The sequence below is a fragment of the Diabrotica undecimpunctata genome, chromosome 3, assembly GCF_040954645.1.
Source record: "Diabrotica undecimpunctata isolate CICGRU chromosome 3, icDiaUnde3, whole genome shotgun sequence".
In the NCBI taxonomy this organism is placed as follows: Eukaryota; Metazoa; Arthropoda; class Insecta; order Coleoptera; family Chrysomelidae; genus Diabrotica; species Diabrotica undecimpunctata.
Window position 1 is genome coordinate 138,190,994 of NC_092805.1, and position 22,829 is coordinate 138,213,822.

The window sequence follows — 22,829 nt, forward strand, 5'->3', positions numbered from 1 at the left end:
ACATGGATCGTATTTTAAGAAATTTGAGCTGCGATACACGTGTGCAGGCAATTACTTTAGCTGATATAGAATTAAGTTGTCGTGAAATATGCTTGAGGTTAAAAGTATCTGACACTAGAATATCACGAGTCGTTTAATCGTAGTTTTCAGTAGAAGTAGATTAAAATTTGCCAGAGAGCACCTTGACTGGAATGTTGATGACTGGGCGCAGGCATTGTTCATAGATAAATAATTGTGTTAATTGTGAAGAGTAGTATATATAAACATAGTTAATCAGTCATAGCTAGACTTCGGCAAATATGCAAATAAAAATGTAGAAAATATGCGCATAAATATGCACGTGTTTATCCGAAAATATGCAAATATTTTACAAAATATGCATACAAATAAATAAAAAAATCGTAAAATAGTAACAATTTTATTAAAAAAAAAAAAGTGTACATAACTAAATATTTCCTACTATTCATTAAGATTTACATTTATTTTAAGTAACTACATCATTTTTAAGTATGAATAAACTTATTTAGAATTATGGTAACAATAAATGACCAAGTGGTGTTCAAAATTTTCTAACAAAAACTTGTGACTTCTGTCTGAGTACATATATTTATATATGGAAAAACTTCGTTCAACATCAACTGATGTAACGGGAGCATTTTTCAAACTAACCAAAACATTTGGTTCTAAATTAATTGTTTCCGAAATATTTCCAGCTAGAACACTGACTACTTCAGAAAGAATATGGTAACCTTTATTTTTTTCCATAGAAGCTTCAAATTTTTTTAAAATATCTTTTCCAATATTACCTCTAACGTTCCGACAACATGACGCAAATTCTTTTATTAATGCTGTACTTTCGAACAATGACAGTTTTGGTGATTCTAACTGAGTAATTAATTTTTGAACAAAACTAAAATTTGATTTTATAAATGAAAGTTCTTGTTGAAGCAAGTTACTCTGAAAAGTTTGTTTAGAATCCAAAAGAGATTGGGAACTTTCATCTGTTAACGTATCAATTATGTTCTTTATTTTAACAAAATGATCTGCATAAAAATTAGCTGCTTCTAACCATGTTCCCCATCGCGTTAAAATAGGTTGTGGTGGAAGAGGAATGTTAGGTAGCATTTCTTTATAAAGTTGAATTCTTATAGGAGATTTAAGAAATACTTTTTTGACACTGGATATCATGGTATTTACAAGAGGAAACTTTTTTCGTATTTCCTCTGCAACTCTGTTTAATCCATGCGCTACACAAGTAAGATGTATTAAATCTGGGAAAAATATTTTTAAATTTTGTCCTGCTTTCACCATATAAGGAGCAGCATCCGATAAAATAAGCAGTAATTTATTAGAAGGAATAGTTGTCGGAAGAAAAAAAGTTGCTAATGTTTCTTGTATAAAACGCGAAATTGTTAAAGCATTTGTTTTCTCAAGTTGCTGGCATGAAATAAGATGAGATTTTGGTAAGGTATCTTCTTTAAGAACACCAATCAATAAATGAGCAATATACTTTCCTGAGGAATCAGTGGTTTCGTCTACAGATATGTAAAAATAATTATCTGCAATTTCTTCCTTAATATTAATTAACACCGACGAGTATAGCCCGTTCACATTATTTCGTCTTAGAGACCGATCACTTGGAACATTAAGTTTGCAATATTTTTTTAGAAACGAACTAAAATTTACATTTGCTAATTTTGAAAGCGGTATGTTTGCAGACACTAATGCGCGACACAAGTCTTCATTAAAAGTTTCTTGCTCATCTAATTTTTTTGAAGTAGATTGGAAACATTTAGCCATTGAAGTTTGATGTTTTCCTCCTATTTTTCCTTTTTTTGCAATGTGTGAAGCAGTTCTCACATGTTGGTCTATCTGAAATTTCTTCTCACATGCTATCTATAAATAAAAATAAAAACCTTTATTTTAACCTAACCTTTAAAATATAAAAATATACAAGGTGTTTTTGGTTAATCAAATAACTGGTTTGAAAAAAAAAAACACTCGCTAAGTGTTTTAAATGCAGTATTAATCCACAAATTAGTTTTTGTTACTAACCATTAGTACATCATATAACTTATTTTAAAATTCAACAAAAGTTTTTTTTTTTTGTTAATTCAATTACAGTAAAAATAATTGTGTTTTAGAATAGCTGACTTCATAAAAAAAAGTAAAGGTGAAAATTTTTTCTAAATACACACCATTGTATTGTACCATGGACAATTTTTTCTCACTAAAGGAAGCTATTTTTCATTTAAAAACAACCTACGAGTACTAAATTTCAAGTAAATACGTTTATTGGTTTTAAAGTTATTGTTGTTATTAACTAAAAGAATTTAATTTTTTTTAATTTTAACACCCTGTATCTCGAAAAGTAAATAAGTTTGACCCCTCATTAACTATATCGTTTTGTTCAATTTTTCGAGAAGTATCTAGAGTCAAACGTTGTAAGTGTCATTTGGAAACACCCTGTATGTATGAAATATTAGATATTTAATAGAAAATATTAGATACTTACAATTATGCCACAGACTGAACAGTAGATTTTTCCCATATCCATAGACAGCTCTTTATAAGGTTTAATCCAAGTTGAAGCACTGGTTGTTTTAGGCATTATAAAATCACAATCTTCCTTTTTGTTACGCACAACGAGTGTTTACGCTTTGAATATCAAAACAAAAATGATTTACAAATCTGAGCATCAAATTAGAAATGTTTAGGTACCTAATTCAATAAACTGGGAGATTTTGGAAAATCCCTAAATTAGGAACAAAACTATTAGCCGTTTACCTGCTGTTAAGATACAATAAATTGTAGATAGATTTGGGGATTAGATCATAAAATGTAAATGAGCGAACCCTTAGCGATTATCCAATAACTGAATGCCTCAGTGACCGAGACTTTCTAAGAATGTTGAGGGCTACTTAAATTGATCTTCTTTGAAATTGTAAATGTTTTGTACCTGTAGAGATTACGTACTTAGATCATTTCTTGATTAAAATGACTACAAAATTTTATACAAGAATTGAAATAAATTGGTATGTTTAAAAATTTTCAAATACAGTATAAAAATCTGAACTTTTATGCACTTTATGCAAACTTTTATACAAATATGCCAAAATATGAAATATTTGCATAAAATATGCACAATATGCAAAATATGCAATATGCATATTTGCCGAAGTCTAGTCATAGCACATTCTTCTTCTTATTGCGCTGTGTCCTTTCGAAGGTTGGCGATCCAAGTGGCAATTTTAGCTTTGAAAACTGCTCCACGAAAGATTTCTGTTGTGGATAAGCGGTCCAATCATCTCCACAGGTCTTTCAGCCGCGAGTTCTGGCGTCTTCCAACTGATCTTTTACCCTGCACTTTACCTTCCAATATAATTTAAAGTAATTTATATCTTTCGCCTCTCAACACCCAAAAATTAATTTTTTTCTATTTGATTATGCTAAGTAATTCTTTTTGTTTAATCATGCGCCGAAGTAGCTAACCATTGGTAATTTTTTGTGTCCATGGAATACTCAGCATCCGTCTGTATATATATATATATATATATATATATATATATATATATATATATATATATATTTCAAAGGCATCTATTATTTTTTCTGTTTCAGAGTCCATTATCCAACTTTCATAGCCCCACAGAAAAACAGAGAAAACGTAACATCTAATTATTCGAGTTCTGAGCTCTATACTAAGGTGTATCTTGTAAAAACTGTTTTAATGTTCATGAGTGTTTTCTTCACTTGTTCGATTTTTGAAAAGATTTCTTTTTTTGGATTACACTGGCTGTTAATATTTGCTCCGAAATATTTTATGGAAGTTACCTGTTCTATTATTTGTCACTTGGCATAAAAATATGACGAACTACTACATTTGTTATATTTTGTAGTTCTTGTGCGTCGCTTGCTATTAGGACGGTATCATCAGCATACCTGATGTTGGCTATGTTGGTTACGTTAATCTTGATTCCACCTTAAACCTCGTCTAATACTACTACTACTATCGGTTCACAGCGTTCTCCGACACCTTCCGACTCCTAACCGCCATTCTTCTCTATTTAACCATAGGCCTGAAGGGATTTCTCTTTCCTCTAGTTCTTTTTCAATTCCCTCTCTCCAGCTTCTTCTCGGCCTTCTTTTTTTGCTTCTTCCTTGTGGTGTCCACGTCAAAACCTGTTTCGGAATCCTGTCATCTGGCATTCTCTGTACATGGCCGTACCATATTAACTGTTTTGTTTTTATGTCATCAACTATTGTATGCTTGACTCCCATCATTTCTCGTATTCTCTCATTTGGTATCCGATCTGTCTTTGATTTGTCTGCTGTTCTTCTCCAGAAGTCCATTTCTGTTGCTAGTAACAGTTTCTCTGTTCTTTGTTTCATTGGCCAAACTTCACTGCCATATGTGATTACACTTTTAAGTATGGTGTTGTATATGAGTTGTTTGTTCGCTTTATATATTGTTTGGTCCCACAGAATGTCGTTCATCATGGATATGGCTTTTCTACCCTGCATGTTTCTGTCTTTTATAGCAGCATCGAGTGTTTCATCTTGAGTTATCTTCATACCCAGGTACTTGTATTCATCACAGTGTCTAATTTCTACCCCATCGTCTAATATTAGGACTGCTTTGTCCCTAAAATACACATGGTTTCAGTTTGCTTAATATTGACTACGAGACCCTATTTGTTATATTCTTCTATTAGCTTCCGAATCATGTAACTCAAGTCGTCATGATCCTGAGCAATCAGTATTTGGTTATCAGCGAAACATAAGGTGTACAGTGTAGTCTCGTCGTTGAGAGAGATTCCCATGACATTACATTTTCTTTTCCACAGCTTGAGTGCTTATTCCAGATAAATTTTGAAAAGGGTAGACGAAATACAGTAACCCTGCTTTAATCCTTTCGTGACCTTAAATCCCTCAGATATCCTTGATCCAGTTTTAATTTTTGCAGTCGTTCCATTATATAGACTTTGAACTGCTTTGATAAGACCATACTTAATGTTGGTTTGCTGTAGTTTACTGAGTTTTAAACCATAGTTTAAACCATAGTTTACTGAGGGATACACTGTCATATGCTTTTTGTAAGTCTATGTACACCAGGTGAACTTCTTTATTGACGGCTGTTTTTTTCTCAATAACTTGCGTAATAGAGTACAAGTGGTCTACTGTGGATCGCCCAGCTCTAAAACCAGCTTGCTCCTCTTCTTCGTAATCTCTATAGTCATTTTCTATTTTGTTCTTAATAAGTTTCCCATACATCCTACTTATTGTGCTGTTTACCGCAATTCCTCTGTAATTTTTACGCTGATCTCTGCTGCCCTTTTTGTGGATAGTTGACATGATAGATAATTTCCATTCTTTTGGTAATTCGTCCCCATTCAAGCATTTTTGAAAGAGTTTTCTTAATGATTCCTGAAGTTTGTCTGTACCGGCTTTCACTAATTCTGCAGGGATGTCACCAGGACCAGGGGATTTTCCATTTTTCAGGGATAATCCTCGTCTAATATTTTTCTGAATATATATTCCGAATACAGATTAAATAATAGCGTTAATAAGACGTAACCTTGTTGCACTCCTCGTCGGATTCCTATATCTTCGGATGTTGTGTGCTCTATTTTAATTGTTGCCGTTTGGTGACAATACAGTTCTGAGATAATTCACAAGTCTTGTTTGTCAATTCTAGTTGTTCTCAGAATTTCGATCATCTTTTGATGGTTAACGCAGTCAAATGATTTTCGATAATCCATAAAACATGCATATACATCTACATTCATGTCTCTGCATTGTTGTGTTAACACATTTAAGGCAAAAAGAGCTTCTCGTGTTCCCAATCCATTTCGAAATATGAATTGTGTCACTCATCTGAAACTCACACTTCTTCTTAATTCGTGCATGAATGATTCTGAGAAATGTTTTAAGGACATAATATATCATGCTTAATTTTTGATAGTCATCGCAGTGTAAGGCATTGGATTTCTTAAAAATGTAATGGTAATATTACGAATGTTGATTTTAGCCAGTCTGATGGTATTTTACCTGTGTCATATATCTTATTGAATAGTATTGTTATTAAGTCGAGACTTTTACGTTCATTGTCTTCAATTAATTTAAGTATTTCGACATTGATATTGTCTCGACCGGTGGCTTTTTCGTTCGTCTGAGCTCTTACTTCATAAATATCTTCTTCGTTTTTTAATTTTGGACGTTTTTCATTTATTCGATCATATGTGGATGGTGGAGAACATGGTCTATCATCATCAAAAAGTGTCTGAATGCATTCTTTCCATCTCTCTATTTTGTCTTCTGTACCTACCTATAATTATCTCGTTATTATTATTATTTCTTAGTATTGTTTCTTGTCTTCTTCATTGTCTAGCTGTCATTTCGTTTACTTTTTTATGGACACTAAAGGTGTCGTATCTTTCATGAAGTTGTTCAATTTCTAGGCATTTGGTTGACATCCAGTTTTCTTTAGCTTTACTGCACTGACTCTCTGGTCAAATAAAACAATAATTAGGCCCATGGTCACATACGCATCATTCGTATGGTGGCCAAAAACACAACAAACAACAGCTAACGCCAAGCTGCAAAAACTGCAGCGGCTAGCTTGTATGAGAATCACAGGGGCAATGTCAACATGTCCCAGTGCAGCTCTAGAGGCGATGCTGACCCTTCCTCCCTTGCAGTTCTGCATAAGGAGGGAGGCAGTAACTACCGCCTTAAAACTGCAACAGACACAAATAATGAAACCTGGAGATCTAGTTGGCCACCTGAAAATCTTAGAAGAAATTCCATTGGATTCTAAGGACATGCCGACAGATGCTATGCCAGTCAAATTCGACTTTGAAACACCCTTTGAAGTTATCAAAAAAAAACTCCACAAACAAAGTGAAGTTACTGGGCCCAATTTCAGGCTCATCTACATCTCTTGGAAACGCCCCTTAAAGGCTCTAAAGTCATTTACATGTGAGTCAAAGTTGGTTTGGGACTGTAAACAATCTCTCAAGAAGCTGGCGGAACGCAACAATGTAACTGTGATGTGGGTGTCAGGTCACAAGGGAATTGCAGGAAATGAGGAAGCTGACAGCCTCGCAAAAGAAGGAGCTAATACCCCATTCCAGGGTCCGGAACCCTTCTGTGGACTATCGAAAAGCCACATCAGAGAGGATCTCCGTACCTGGGAACTCAATCAACTAAGATCATATTGGTCTAACACATCAGGACAAAGGCAAGCAAAAAGGCTCATAAAAGTGTCGCCTACTGCAACAAACTGCCTTCTCGAAATGAGCAAAAAGATATCAAAATGGTCACTTGCCTTCTCACTGGTCACTGCCGTCTGAGATATCATCTTAAGAAGATGGGCAAATCAGATAGTGAAAACTATCGTTTCTGTCACAATGAAAAAGAAACGGCAGAACATATACTATGCAACTGCGTAGCACTGTTTTGCAAACGACTAAAATTCCTAGGAGAGGTCAGTCTGGCGTCCTCTGACATAGGAAACAAGTCACCTAGGAAGCTAATCAACTTCATCAAAAGTATTGGCATTCTAGAGTTTAACTAGATTAAGGTATGCACAAAAGATCTCTATAGGTCGAAGTGCGGCGAGGCCGCATGGCCTTAACGACCTCACATAATCTAATCTAATCTAATCTACGTCTATGAGGTCTATGATCTCTTGAATATGAAACTAATAATAATTTTTTAATCAAATTCTACAAATTACTTCTTATAACATAAAATTATATTGTTGCGAAGTTTATTTTTATTAAGGCGCTGAAACTACTTTTTTGTGGCATCATTGATTAAAAAAGAATATTTTCTAAAAAAGTTCTTTTTTAAACAGTGGTGGCATGTCCAAGTTAAATATTATGTTTTGATGTGATTAAGCCACAATTATCGGTTGTAATTGTGATGAAAATAACATTTCTAAATAACCAATAATTGACATTTTGATTTCTTAAAAAAGGTTTTTATATAAATTCCGTAAAGTGTGTAACCCAAGTTTTTGTTATTGGCTATGTCATTTCAAAATTGACTTGACATGCTTGACCTAGATCTTGTAGGCAAACACCACATAGTGGATGGCACAAATTTTGAGGATGGTGTTTTTACCCTTGAAATATCGAATTTTGACTCTTTTCTGTTTTCTTTGTTATAATATCTTGGTGTGAAAAAATTGTAACCTATTTGCGGTTAAGTAACGTAAATTAAACAAAAAAAAAAGATTTGTTATTTGGTCTGCATTGAACTGTTTTTATAAATCTAATTTATTGACATTATTTAATATAAAATTTTCTACACTTTACAACACTTTACGAGCTTATTTACGTACATTTACTTATTTAATCTACATAGAAACACTTAAATATTAATTAATTTACACTTATATAATTTATTTAAGACATTCACACCGGTTGCAATTTAAATAGCCGCGCGAACAATTTATTAATCGACACTTGTTTCAGACTGTCTTTTTAAATTTTAAATCGTCCATTTTATACTTGATATGTTTATCTAGAAGTTTCTGCCCGCTTCTTTGACCTTCGGTCGAAATGCCAACGAATTATTCGACCCTCATCTGGAAAGTTCCAATCGCAGGTATAAGAGGGGACCCGTGGGTATTACCTGCTACGGCTTCTAAAAATACTTGAGACAAATATGTTTACACCTTAGGGTATGAGTCACATTTATCGTAACAGTATTATGTGTTACATATGTGTTGTGTGTAAGATTGTAGATGATGTTTTAATCTATAATTACTCCGTCATTGTTGGTATATTCTTAATGTTGACTTCTTCTTTTAGTATTGGGAACCAAAGCCTGCTACATTCTGCTGATGGTTTTGATACACATTTTTCTACGTGAAGGGATCAGGGCTGTTTCTTTTATTTTTCTCCTTTTTATGACTGCTTCTTTTATGATTATTAATACATCTTTTTATTGTGGTCTGTGCTCGTTATCCCAGGCATATTTGCATATCTGGGATTTCTTGAAGTCTCTTTTCTTAACGTATATCTAGCCTGTGGCTAAATCGAAATTCTGCTTATAGTAATTCTAATCAAGTTGAGAATAAGTGTTATCTGTGCAAAGTATTAGCAGCACCATGATAGCTCATCTTTATTTTCATTATTAGAGGATATATTCACGGAGGATTTCGAACATAAAATTGTACTCAAACAAGACAAACAACCTATAGTATGGTAGAGATATACAGATGATGTATTCTACATGGAACAAGAAAACAATAACTCACTTCCTTTTCTGGAAGTGCTAATCACAAAAGAAGACACAAGATATGCAACCAAACTTTACAGAAAACCAACCCACACCAACCTATATTTAAATTACCACTACAACCACAATGTAAATATCAGAAAAGAAATCATCAAATTTATATATGATAGAGCCCAAAGTACCTGCTCTAATGAAAATGCATTTAAGGAAGAGAAAAACCTGCTGACAAAGGTTCTGACTATACATGACTACTCATTATGATTTATAAACAAATAATATCTGAAGATTGTAAAAAAACAACTCAACACCACGAGCAATCCAGAAACACTCACAAGAAGATTAATATTTAAATGGGAATAAGCCACAATTAAAGGTTAAAATACATTTATTGACGTTTCAATTTCCACTTCGGAAATCGTTCTCCTATCTATCGGAAATCGGAAATCTAGAACGATTTCCGAAGTGGAAATTGAAACGTCAATAAATGTATTTTAACCTTTAATTGTGGCTTATTCCCATTTAAATATTAATTAATTTAAAATGCCACAAGAAAATAGCTTCAGAACAATACTCACAAGAAGGAACTTAAAGATGACAATAGTACCATATATGAAGGGCATATCAAAACAACTGAAGAATAGGAGCCCAGTACAATATCACAACAACATTCAAAACAAAAAATACACTGATGTCGATCCTGTACAAAACCAAACCCAACAATACATAAGGTAGGTAAAAAACTAAGTTTATAAAATACCCTGTGAATAAACCCTGTGTTTAAACAATTTCTACGTGGAAGAAACCGCAGGACCACTAAATGTCAGGATACACGAGCATGAAATATACATCAAGAACAGTAACCAGGAGAAACTACAGATATGCAAACATGCCTGGTACAACGAGACCACACTACAATGGAAATATGCACAATTATCATGAAAGAAACAGACATAAAAAAAGAAAAGTCAAAGAAGCAACCCTCATTCTACTCCACCAAGAACAAGATGTAGCAAACTTATCAGCAGAATGTAGTTCGCTTTGGACACCAATACTAAAAAAAGAAGTCAACATCAAGAATATGCCAAAAATAGCGGAGTAATAGGAGGTCAAAAAAATATCATCTATAATCTTACACACAGCATATATGCAACACCTAATACACACAAAACAACAAATATATTTTTTGTTCAATTGGCGTTGTTCAACCACAACTACGATATAATTTTTTTACATAAACATACAACACAGAATGCACAAAATAGCCAGAATTTTATATTCCAAGGGTAAAAACACCACTCTCAAAATTTGTTGCAGCCACTATGTGCTGTTTGCCTACAAGATCTAGGTCAAGCATTTCAATTTTAAAATAACATAATCAATACCAAAATAAGTAGAATAGTAGGACAATACCAGGCTGGTTTTAGAGGTGGTCAATCGATAATATTCATCAAATTCCAACCCTGAAAAAATTTTGGAAAAACACTGCAATATGGCATTGATACTCATTACATATTTATAGACTAAAAAGCAGCCTACAACTCTGTAAATAAAACAGAAATGTTCAAAGTAATAAAAGAGCTAAAGATACCAAATCAGTCGGTATATTTAACAAAACTAACTCTTAAAAAAGTTGAATATAGTGTACGAATTTAGGGGCAACTTTCTGAACTTTTTAAAACAAATAACAGGCTGCGCCCGGTAGACCCTTTCTTCTGTATATGACGCGAAGTATATGAAAATAAGCACGCAACCACAAATCCTGTGACTACTTGTTATAGAAAACGACGTCATAGAAGCATTGAACGAATTTATATACTTAAGCGCTTAACACTGAAAATAATGCTACCGCAGAGATAAACCGCAGAATTTGCACGGCCAACAGATGCTAAACAAAACTTGTTAAACAAAATTTGTTTAATTTATTAATGAAAAATATTAATGTAAATGTAAAATTTATGTAAAATAGTAATTATTTTGCAAAAGAACAAAACAACTTTTCGATCCATATTTCCTCATCCCTTAGGTACACTTTTAAGATCCTACCTGACAGATCGATTCTTTCAAGTCAAAAGAGGTGGAGAAATCACTAACCTGTTTCCAATTTGTTCCGGAGTTCCACAAGAAAGCATACTAGGACCCACCCTCTACTTAATATACACATCAGATCTCCCAACGACAACCAATACAACAATCCCTACATACACCGATGACACAGTTATCATGGCTTCAAATTCTACAGCAACTTAAGCGTCCCAGGTATTACAAAATCACCTACTTAAACTAGAGAGCTGGCTTAAACTGTGGCGAGTCCAAGTTAACAGTTTAAAATCAACACAAATAACGTTTACTTTAAAAAAAGGTGTCGCGCCACCAGTTTCTATAAACAACACTTCACTACCAGTTAATACCGTCGTTAAATATTTAGGATAGTATGTGGATAGCAAACTTTATTGGGGCATCCACATCTGGAAGAAACGTCTGCAACTCAGCTTAATCTACAGGAAAATGTATTGGTACATGAGTCGAAAATCAAATCTTAGCCTGGAGAACCAACTTCTGATATATAAATGTATTTTAAAACCGGCATGGCAATATGCTGCACAAATCTGGGGTACAGCAAGTAATACCAACATACAAAAACTTCAACGATTTCAATCGAAAGTACTGCGCCAGATCTGTAATGCCCCTTGGTATATTACGAACCACAGATTACACAACGATTTACAGTTACCAATAGTTAGCGAAGCAATATCTGTTGTAAACTTTGTATACAAGACCAGACTATCCTGCCATCCAAATCCGCTGGCCACGGATCTGCTCAACATTTCACACGTAAGAAGATTAAAACGACCAGACTCTTTGGACCTCTAGTAAATATGGAGAAACAGAGCATAGTGTCATGGTGCGGTGAAATAACAAGTTTTTATTCTGGTGTTTTCTAAATCTTTTCTTGATTTGTTTTTTTTAGTCTCGTAATACTCATATGTGTGTCAGTAATGTTTATCTGTAATAAACTTTGTTAAGTTTAAATTAATTGTTATATCCTAGATTATATTTATAATATGTCTTACCTGGGTGCTCGCCACTGGGCGGCTTCCCACTATGTTATTGTATATAAATTATATATATTGCTCATTGTTTGTAAAGAGACAGATTGCAATAAACATTGGATGTTCAATTAAAAAAAAGATTCGACATTTTTGAGAGTCTTGAGCCCAACATCTTGTCTCGTCTTGAAACTTATTTAAAAAGTCTTGTCTCGATTTCGTCTCAAATTCGAGACGAAAGGAGACGAGATCCACAAAGTATCGAATCTTGCCGGTATCTCTAGAAACAATGCAAAAAAATGGCTCAGATATGCTTGGAATATTAATTAATTGCAGAAATTAGAGACAAAATTGAAGACGTAGAACAAAGATCAGAGATATTGTGGAAGATATTACAACAATAAAATAGCGCTGGGCCGGTTACGTTGCCAAATAGGATGATAGCAGGTAGACATGCAGAATCCTAGAATGTAGATCAAGAGGGAAGACAAGAAGTCTTGGAAGAACTTAAAAGATATGTGTAGATGTCATAAAAAAGTGGCAGGCAAACATAGGATTATATTGGCGCAAGATAAAGAAGGATAGAGGGAGATACATACGTTCAGGAGTGGATGAAAAATGGTTGACCATTCTCGCTTATCCGCCTATAATGATGTGCAGGGGAAGGTTTAGAAGGACATTCGTAGCTGCTATTGGTGTGTCAGTCACAGTTCCTGTGATTCCAAGGCAACCAATTCTTGCTTAGTTTGAAGATGTCTTGATGACTTTTTTGCTGCACGTTTGGCTACCATACCACTGTGGATAATCATAATTACTCAGATCTTGTTTAACGCCATGTAAAACCCATATTTTCCAATAAGTACGTCTGGCTATTATTAACGCAATCACGTCTCCCTTGTGTTCCTGAACTTACAATTTTAATTAAAATAATAAAAATAATATTAAATTATTTAACTCTAAGTAAAGAGTTTTATTAGTACATTGATATTTACATAAACTCCATAAAATAAAACTAATAATACTGTGCTTTAAAAACAGTTTTATTTAATTACTTAAAGACCTAACAATAACCAATGGTAAATTTCAAATGTACAAGAAAACAATTTATTCTAATATCTATGTTGGACATCCAAAAGTTTTTGAGCATAATTTTTATCAACTGACACCAAAATATCCAACATTGTCATGTATTTAGATATAATACAGGTCCCGTTAGTAAATATTATAATACAGCCTTATTCACATACACTTTTTATATACTTCTTATTTACATGTACCATTTTATATGAAAAAGCACACGAGTAATAGTGGCTAAAATATTTGGTAATTTTAATTTACTGTGTAGCTTTTATTTTTACTTTTTTTTTATCTTGTCTGTTCATTTCATTTTATTCTTTTATTTTTTTAATAATCCACTTCACAACATTAAGTCAATTATAGATCATGTTATCACAGAACAAGAAACACACGTACAAGTAGAAGACATAAGAGTGTTAAGAGGACCGGAGTATGGAAATGTTACCTACAATATCGACCGCGACCACTACACCTAAATGACAACCAACCATCACAATCAAAACCACTGCAAACGAATATACCCAAATACAACATTGTTGCACTGCAAAACGACTTAACATCGCTTTTATATATAAACTTAGTCGAAAATTAACAACCCTGATCTATTCCTCAGCCCAAAATACCTACCAAGAGATAATAAATAAAATCAATGAAGCAGGTTATGAAGCACTCGCCACGATATAAAGGAACAAAAAGGATACTCAACTGCAGTGAACAAATGAGATCGCTAATGCAGTACACAACAAGAAACGAACGTATCAAAAAAGGGTACAAACAAATGACTCAGTGTCAATAAATATATAGACTAATAGAGAATAATTCTGACTAAAACAAGACCGCAATTCACAAACACTATTACAACAACATATGAAGTGAAATTCGATGAAGATGATGAAATAACAGTACTGGAAGTCGAAGATGCAATACAAAATATAAAAAAAATAAATATAAAAAGTTGAGAAGCAGGCGGACCACAAGGTACACCTAACGAATTTTTAGAACAACGCCCACAAGTACTACGGGAATTACGGGATTCACCACCAGGGTGGACAAAAGCACATATTAACAACATCTATAAAAAAGAAGATAGGAAGAATTGTTCAAACTTTATGGGGCTAAGTGGCATAAATTTACTCTAAAGACTCTATGGAAATATAATAAAAATTCAATTGCAAAAGAGATGACAGATGTGGAAGAACAAAATGGTTTTCGTGCAGGCGATCCTGTCTAGACAGTATGTTTTCTCTAAAGCAGGTTATTGTGAAAGGTATTATTATTATTTCGGTACTAGTTCCCGCCCTCTGGAATGTTCGGTATGACGAGGTGTTAAGACTACAGGTGCCAAGGTGATGCACTCTTGTAGCTTATGACGATGATCTCGCATTGGTTACGAAGGTGAGTCAGAAAACGGACATGGGTATTGCGGCTAACACAGCTCTACGTCAATCAGAGCTGTGGATCAGAGAGAATGATCTACAGCCAGCACCTTAGAAAACTGAGGTAGTAGTTCTCAATACTGTGAAATATGCCAAGCTGATGGAGAGTTCGCAAAGACAAATGCTCCTTAGGGTGTCTAGCTCCTACAGGATGGCCTCAGATGATGCTCTGAATATCATTAGAGCAGTGATACCAAACGTCTTGCTATGCAAAGAGTAAGCAAAGGTGTATGCAAGGAGGATGGATGTAAATATAGATGAGGAAGAGAGAGAGAGAACGATAGAGGAGTGGCAGAGAGAATAGGCAAATTATAGCGAAAAGGCAAGATGGACCAAGGAGCTTATTCCCGATCTGAGGCCGTGGTGGGAATATAAGTTTAGGAAATTAGACTACTTCCTAACGCAATTTCTGACCAGACATGGTAGTTTTGGCACCTTCACAAATAGGATAGGCAAATCTGTCTCGGCGGACAGTACTGTTTGTGGCGTGCCTAACGTTCACGCCTACACTTTTAACTGTCAGAGATGAACGAATAAGAGGTAAAACTTAAAGACGCGTTTGGATTTCAGCCTGGATAAAAGAAACGTGATAAACATAATAATGAGAGTAGGGACAAAATGGAGAAAAGTACACTATCTATTTTCTGGGGCGATTAAGAAGAAGAAGCAAAGGGAGCTGTTTATCTGGTAACAGATGCTTTTTAAACTTATTGATCAACTCTTTACAAGGTGCTATTTTTGAAGAATCGTAGATGATGCTGACGATGATATTTTCTAGCTATTTTTATTTCTTTCCAATTTCATTTCTTTCCGAAAAATAAACTACCAGACTTATAATTTCATGAAAAAAGTGATTTTGTGATTTTGTGATTTTTACTGATACATAGGATACATTTTTTGTGTTGTACATGAAAAAGGCTGTATTATAAGTTTTATCGACGAACGATGCACTTTTTCAGTCTTTAAATTCTGGACTAACCCGACCAGATGACAGGTTAAAAGTTTTTATACAAGAAAGACAAAAACACCAATATATATCACGTGCAAAGATTTAAAATATACACCACAATTACTGGAGATTTCACTACCCTGCGGATGTCCTTGTTTGACTGTGATCGGAGTAGGTCTGTACTCAGGAGGACAAGGTAATTTCTTTACTGGCATTGACAGTAAGTTGATTTTGTGCGTATGGATGTCGTTTGTAATGTTGCTTACTTCGTTGGTTTGTTTTTGGTATGTATAATCATCTGATTTTGGTGGACAAACCAAATGTTCTGTAGATTCTTTCGCAGGTATTCTATCTGACTGGAAAGAACAATTAAGCTCTTCTAGCGACTTGCGAATATGCGCTTGTGCGGTTTTTTGGTAAAGGATGTAGACCCAGTCCAATCTGCAGTCACAGCTGAATCGGTTTCCTGCAACAAAAAATATTGTTTATATATTGCTTTTTGTGTTGTCTATTAATAAAAAAAAATTCAGTTTTTTACTATACAAGGAAACATAAATCGACAGTTTCAAACATAATTTATTCAAATATGTTTACAGTAAAAAACAAGGTCGTACAAGTTATTATATGGAGTCGAACAGTCGTGTAAGAGATATACCACAAAGTTCGACTGTCCTATTTTACGAGATAGAGCGGTTAATTCCTGTACTTTCCGCTTGCTAGCAAAACCGCCGTTCTACCCTCTTGCCGATTACACCAGTGCCCAGATCCATCACGTTAAAGAAACGCTCGTTGGCGGGCATGGGAAAACGGCATCACTCCTTGGATTGCTTTCTTGAAGCACTATGATCTTAAACACTACGCAATCTTGCGGAGAGCCATCGCACACGTCCCTCGATGACAAGCAACATCTGCGTAGCGAGCGGGATTCGAAGTCCAGATAACATAATTAAAACAGGACTCCTTATTTATCAAGAAATCCGTGTCAACACAAATGGATAATGAAGAGTTCCCCTGGGTGGTAAATGTCGGGAATTCCCGGACGTTGACGATCCAATAAGTTACCGTTTGGGTAGAGCAGGTGTATAAAGGGTATTTCCAACTTCCGAGAAGAATATCCGATTCTGGCAGAACCAATGCCCTTGCAAAAAATTGGAAAATTAGCGTGTATCAAAAATACAGTCACAGCGCACGCTAAATAATGATGTCACTGGCTTGATGAAGTTTCGACGGTGTGTATCTAACTTTTAGATTTGTAAACAAGTCAACTTGTACTCAGACACAGCGTATCATAAATATTACTCCTCTCGATACGTCAATCTTTATTTATGGATACAAATCTTAACGATTTGTAACAAGGTCCACATATTGAAATCTAAGTTATCAACTAGTCAACTCAATTCAACTCATCCCAACTCAACCTAACTCCAACTGTCCTAAATTTATTATTTTCCGTTTTTATAATCGTCGTTGCCTTATGCCGTAATCGGTCAAATCGGTGCATGTGTAAACAAGGCCACTCTTGGATTGTTTGTAATTATGTAAACTGAGGTTTTTGTTATAGTTATATGTATTTGATAAACTTGACCTACTGCGTGCGTTCCCCATTTCTTGATAAAAAATAATTTCAGTTACACCATAACACAATGTAAAATATAACTAACATTATTTATGCATTTTAATATATTAGGAATAATAGTCAGAATAACAGTCGCTCAAATGCTTGTTGAAGAGCAGTAGAGAAACGATTTTTTTTGGGTAGAATCTGTACCTAGTAGGACAGTTCCCACCATCAATATTTACGTCCACTGCTGGACATAACCCCCCCACCTGCCTTAGTTTTTTCAAAAGTTCTGTATACTGGGCTGCTTGTAGCTCCTTTCCCGCTTCTCTTTTCACGTCGTCGGTCTATCTAGTGGGTGGTCATCCTCGGCTTATTTTATAGTTTCTGGATCTCAATTTTATGATTTTGTTTTGTTCACCGTACCGTCCCAATTGTGTTCTAACTAAATGCCCTGCCCTTGAACCTAAGGATGTAAAGCCGGGTAAAGTCACAGGTTTTGACGATATTCATCCCGAATTCTTAATTAACAGCGGCAAATATGCGAGAGAATGGATGGCTCACTTTTTCACTTTCTCACAGACATTATGAAGACCGGTACCATACCACAGGAACTCAAATGCTCGAAGGTTATTGCCATATTAAAACCAGGGAAACTAAATGATAAAAACCCGGAGAACTACAGAACAATAGCTCTACTATCGGTGACGTTCAAGCTACTAGAACGACTTATCTACAATAGAATTAGTTTAAAGCTACTTGAATCAATACCGGTTGATCGCAGGTGTCCGACCGGAAAGAAGCTGCGCAGATCAGGTTCTTTCACTTACCACATTTTTTGATTCAGGGTTCCAGAGAAAACCTAAAACTGCAGCCCCATTCATAGACATAACAGCTGCCTACAATACAGTCTAGAGAAAAGGCATGATATACAAGCTCATCCATACAATCTCCTGTAAATCCACCGTTCGAATAATCAACAGCATGCCAGCTGACCGAACGATTCAAGTAGTCATGGGAACCGACATCAGCACTTCAAGAAAACTAAAGAGTGGACTGCCTCAGGGATCTGTCCTAGTTCCTCTCCTCTTTATCCTGTGCATCGCTGATATTCCAGAAACAAGATGATCAAGAAAGTTTGGTTACGTTGATGACTGGGTCCTTGCAACAAGGTGTAAATCATTTGAAGAAACAGAAGGAATCCTTACAGCGGACTTATATAGAGTGGGAAAGTATTTACGTAAATGGAGGCTCCAACCAAACGCTACCAAGACAGAGGTTTCCAGTTTTCATCCAAATAACAAGCTTGCAGAAAGAACACTCAACATCCAATTTGAAAACAACACATTCGTCTACAATAAAACATCAAAGTACCTTGGGGTGACTCCCGACAGAACCCTATCTTCCAAGGAACATCTGTTAACAGCGGAAAAACTCAAATCCAGAAACAACATCATCAAGAAGCTGTGCGGCACAACATGGGGAGTATCGGCTTCCACGTTGCGATCTACCCTGGCCCTTGTCTTCTCAACCGCGGAATACTGCTCTTCAGCCTGGCTTAACAGCCCACATATACACAATATACACAAAGTAGATGCCCAATTGAACAATACAATAAGAATGATTGCTGGTGTTATCAATCCACCCCTACGTAATGGCTCCCAATACTGAGCCACATTCCACCACCCAAACTACGGCGCATACACTCCTTCACTAGTGAATACAGAAAGATAGTTAGCAGCGAGATCCTGCCAATCTATCAAGATATAGATGCTGCCAACGGTAACCGTCTACGTTCCAGATCACCGTCAATACAAACAGCACATACTGTTGTGGAAAATGAGTTCAACTTAACGACCACTTGGACTCGAGAATGGATGGAACAACAAAAGTAGCTTACCCTGTATCACACAAAAACCACCAGGTTTTGACTTACCACGCAACACATGTACTATGCTGAATCGAATCAGAACTCAACAGGGATGCGGTTACATGATGCACAAATGGGGTAAACGACCATCCCCACCTTGTGACTGCGGACAACCACAAACCATCTGTCACATCACAGAACAGTGTCCCACAAGATCCTATCATGGCAGACCAGAGGATTTCCTAATGGCGACTTCAGAGTTGATAGACTATATAAATTATGTTATGTTATGTAAGTATAGGTTATGTGTTATGTTTTATACAAAATATATGTAAATTAAAATTTATTGTGTCAAGTGCCATACGATCCTAATTACTAAAAATATTTTTAATATTTTATACCAATGTTTTATAATCTGACATCTTTTAGAACTTTTGAAGTTCGCTAAACTTAATATAAAACTTCGATGTCATGTGAACCTAATCAATCAAATATATATACTCAAAAGTAAACACGATCCTTGTTTATCTTTTGTACATTTACACTTAACCAAATAAACAACGAAATGATATTTTTGTCATTAAAACTTGTTTCAATTATTGCTTTTATCCGTCTGCCATAATAAAAAATTAATCGAGATATTCTAGAGGTGGGCGATATTAAATGACTTGTGATTTTGTCACTGATACGATGTATTTATTTACAACTTGACAAAAATAGAGAGGTTCTAAAACTATTTTCTTGTGAAATGTTTAAGGTAAATATTGTATATGCTTATATGGGATAAAACCTTACCGTAATAAAAACTTTTCACATTTGTTTTGACGTATAGACCTCCACTCTGGTCGTTATAAACCAAGGAGTTATTTTAACTTATAGTTGTTTAGTAACTGACGCTTTGTTTTAGCAAATTTGACAATTGACTTACTTGACCTTTATATTGTAGACAAAAAGCAATATTTTGTGTGTAAATTCTGAGGATGATGTTGTACCTTCGGATTGATATCTCTAACATAACAGCTACAATACTTCCTTTAGTAATTTCTGACTTAGTTTCATCAATCATAAATGTAGATATGGCTTCAATAATATGATTTTGTATATCTCTTGAAACTCTCGAAAAAACAGTTAGTGTTTCTAGATGTTGACAAAATTTTTATTTGGCAATTAATGCTAAAAATTCCCTGTAATTGTCTAGACTGTCAGAGTCATCGCCCTCAAAATAACCCTAAAACACCAATTCTTGTTTGACTAAAAAGCATACGGCATCTATAAGTGTGCTAACGATATATCTATTTTTTTTAACAATTTCATTATGTTTAGCAATATTTACTTTAAAAGCTTGGCTAAAAAAGCTTTCGATTCTTGTTTATTCATCATGGACTGTATTGTTGGTCATGCCATGAAGACATGGCCAATAATACAGTCTACTTTTCTGGCAATCACATAATCAAGCATTTTCACTGTACCAACTAAATTTAATCTTTTGTCTCTACTGTAACTGGATTGTTTCCTCTCTCTGCAATTCCTGTTTCCTTCATCTTACTTTCCATCTCTTTCATCTTTTCTTCGAAGGCCAACTTATCGGCAGCAACTTGGTTTTTTAACAAAGATATTCTATCATCGAGGGCAGACATCTCAGAAGTGACTTTAGAGATTTGCGAACAGATGTTAGCAGAAACTTTGCTTTCCAGAGAAGAAATCTAAAAGAAGAAATTCCAAAGTTAGAAACTTTGTTTTCTAAAGAAGCGATGTCTCCGGAAACTTTGTTCTCTAATGATGCGATGTCACCAAAAACTTTCGAAATAATTGTTCTCTAATTTCGAAATTGACGAGATAACACCATCATGTTTATCTTCAAATATATAAGTTTTTGGGTCCAAACTCTCTTCCTCCAAAGCGTTCTTTAGTCGTTGGACTAACTCAGCCTTTTTTTCGGTAGAAGATAATTCTCTGTCCTCGAGATGTCTTCTTAAATTCGTAACTGTGAGCTCATAAATCGTAGTTATTTTCACAATTTATTTTATATATTCACTTCTGGACACCACTGTAGTATTTTTATTAATCTAATTTATTTTTCTTATTTATTATCAAAAGTTCTAAACTTATAACACTTACAAGTTTATTTAAAGTCTTTATTTGTACAATATAACTAATTTATTTCACACTAATAATTATATAATTTATTTACATTTATTACAATACGTGCGTTACATTTTAAAAACTCGACGCGATGTTATTTACAGACTAGAACTGTCCTCAACAAAATTCCCTCTTTAAATATAAAATGCCGTTAATCGGGAATGCCTTCGAATTCGGACGGCGACCCACATCGTAAAGGATGGAAGGCAAACGAGTTTTCCAGCTGAGCGGTGAACTTACTAGAATAGAATAGAATTAGAAATAATAAATATGTTTACAGTTTTATGGCTCATAATATTTATCGTAACAGTATCCAACTGCTTTTTTTGATTCCTTTTTAAATTAGTTATAAAATAGGTGATGGTCTTTCATTTTTAATAATCTTTTGTTTTCTTTAAAATTAAATAAAGATAATGACTTTTATGACTGTAAGAGATACTAGTAATTAACCAAAACAATAAAAGGTAACATGTTTACTAATATCTACAGTGCTTCCAAAATTTCAAAATTTTCAGACAGGGTCCGGCCCCGACCGATAGCCGACATATTAACACGCTTATCCATAAACAAAAGTGGTAATAAGGTAACGTGCAACCCAACTTATGAAATAATTGTTATGTGTGTGGAAAATTCCTACTTAAACACAAAAAACTATAATAAGGTCCATATTTTTCAATTTACTATCTCACCCGTGCGAAGAAAGTGCGAAGACTATAAAATTATAAGCCTTATGAGCCATTTACTTAAAACATTTCTAAAGGTCATTCACAAAAGAATATGTAAAAATGTGAGGAACAACTAACAAGAACACAATTCGGATTTCGCGATGTTCTGGGAACACGGGAGGTCCTTTTTGCTGTACAGGTGCTATTTCAGAGATGCAGTGATGTGAATTGTGACATATACTTATGCTTTATAGATTACCAGAAGGCATTTGACAGAGTAAAACATGACAAATTAATGACTCTAATGCAAGAAATTGCAATTGACAACAAAGATCTTAGAATTATCAGAAACATTTACTACAATGAAACGGCCAAAATCAAAATAGAAGACCAGTTAACTGATAAAATTGCAATAGAACGTGGAGTACGACAGGGCTGTATTTTGTCTCCATTGTTGTTCAATATTTATTCTGAATGGGTATTTAAGGAAGCTTTAGACGGTTGTGCGAAAGGAATACTAATAAACGGTGAATGGTTGAATAACATAAGATATGCACATGACACTATAGTTTTTGCCGATAATCTGAATGACTTATAGATATTAAAAAATCGCATAACAGAAGTCAGCAACAGATACGGACTAGCTCTTAACATAAAGAAAACCAAATTTATGACAATTAGTAAAAACCAATACTAAACGCTCAACTTACAATCAACCAACAGAATATCGAAAGAGTCGAGCAATATACATATCTAGGCACCAATTTAAATAGTCAATGGGACCACTCAACAGAAATTAAACAGCGAATAATAATAGCAAAATCAGCATTCGT

At 34.6% G+C, this 22,829-nt stretch overlaps 1 protein-coding gene across 1 annotated transcript in view; it reads right to left on the minus strand.

The window, feature by feature from the left end:
- Positions 1–13,331: 13,331 nt before the first annotated feature.
- The window catches only part of Con (leucine rich repeat protein connectin), a 1,033,948-nt gene continuing 1,024,450 nt past the window's right edge, over positions 13,332–22,829 (minus strand). Inside the window, exon 7 of the mRNA XM_072527025.1 lies at positions 13,332–16,227. Coding sequence (XP_072383126.1) covers positions 15,818–16,227 — 410 coding nt within the window. The 3' untranslated portion in view covers positions 13,332–15,817. The remainder of the gene's footprint in view (positions 16,228–22,829) is intronic.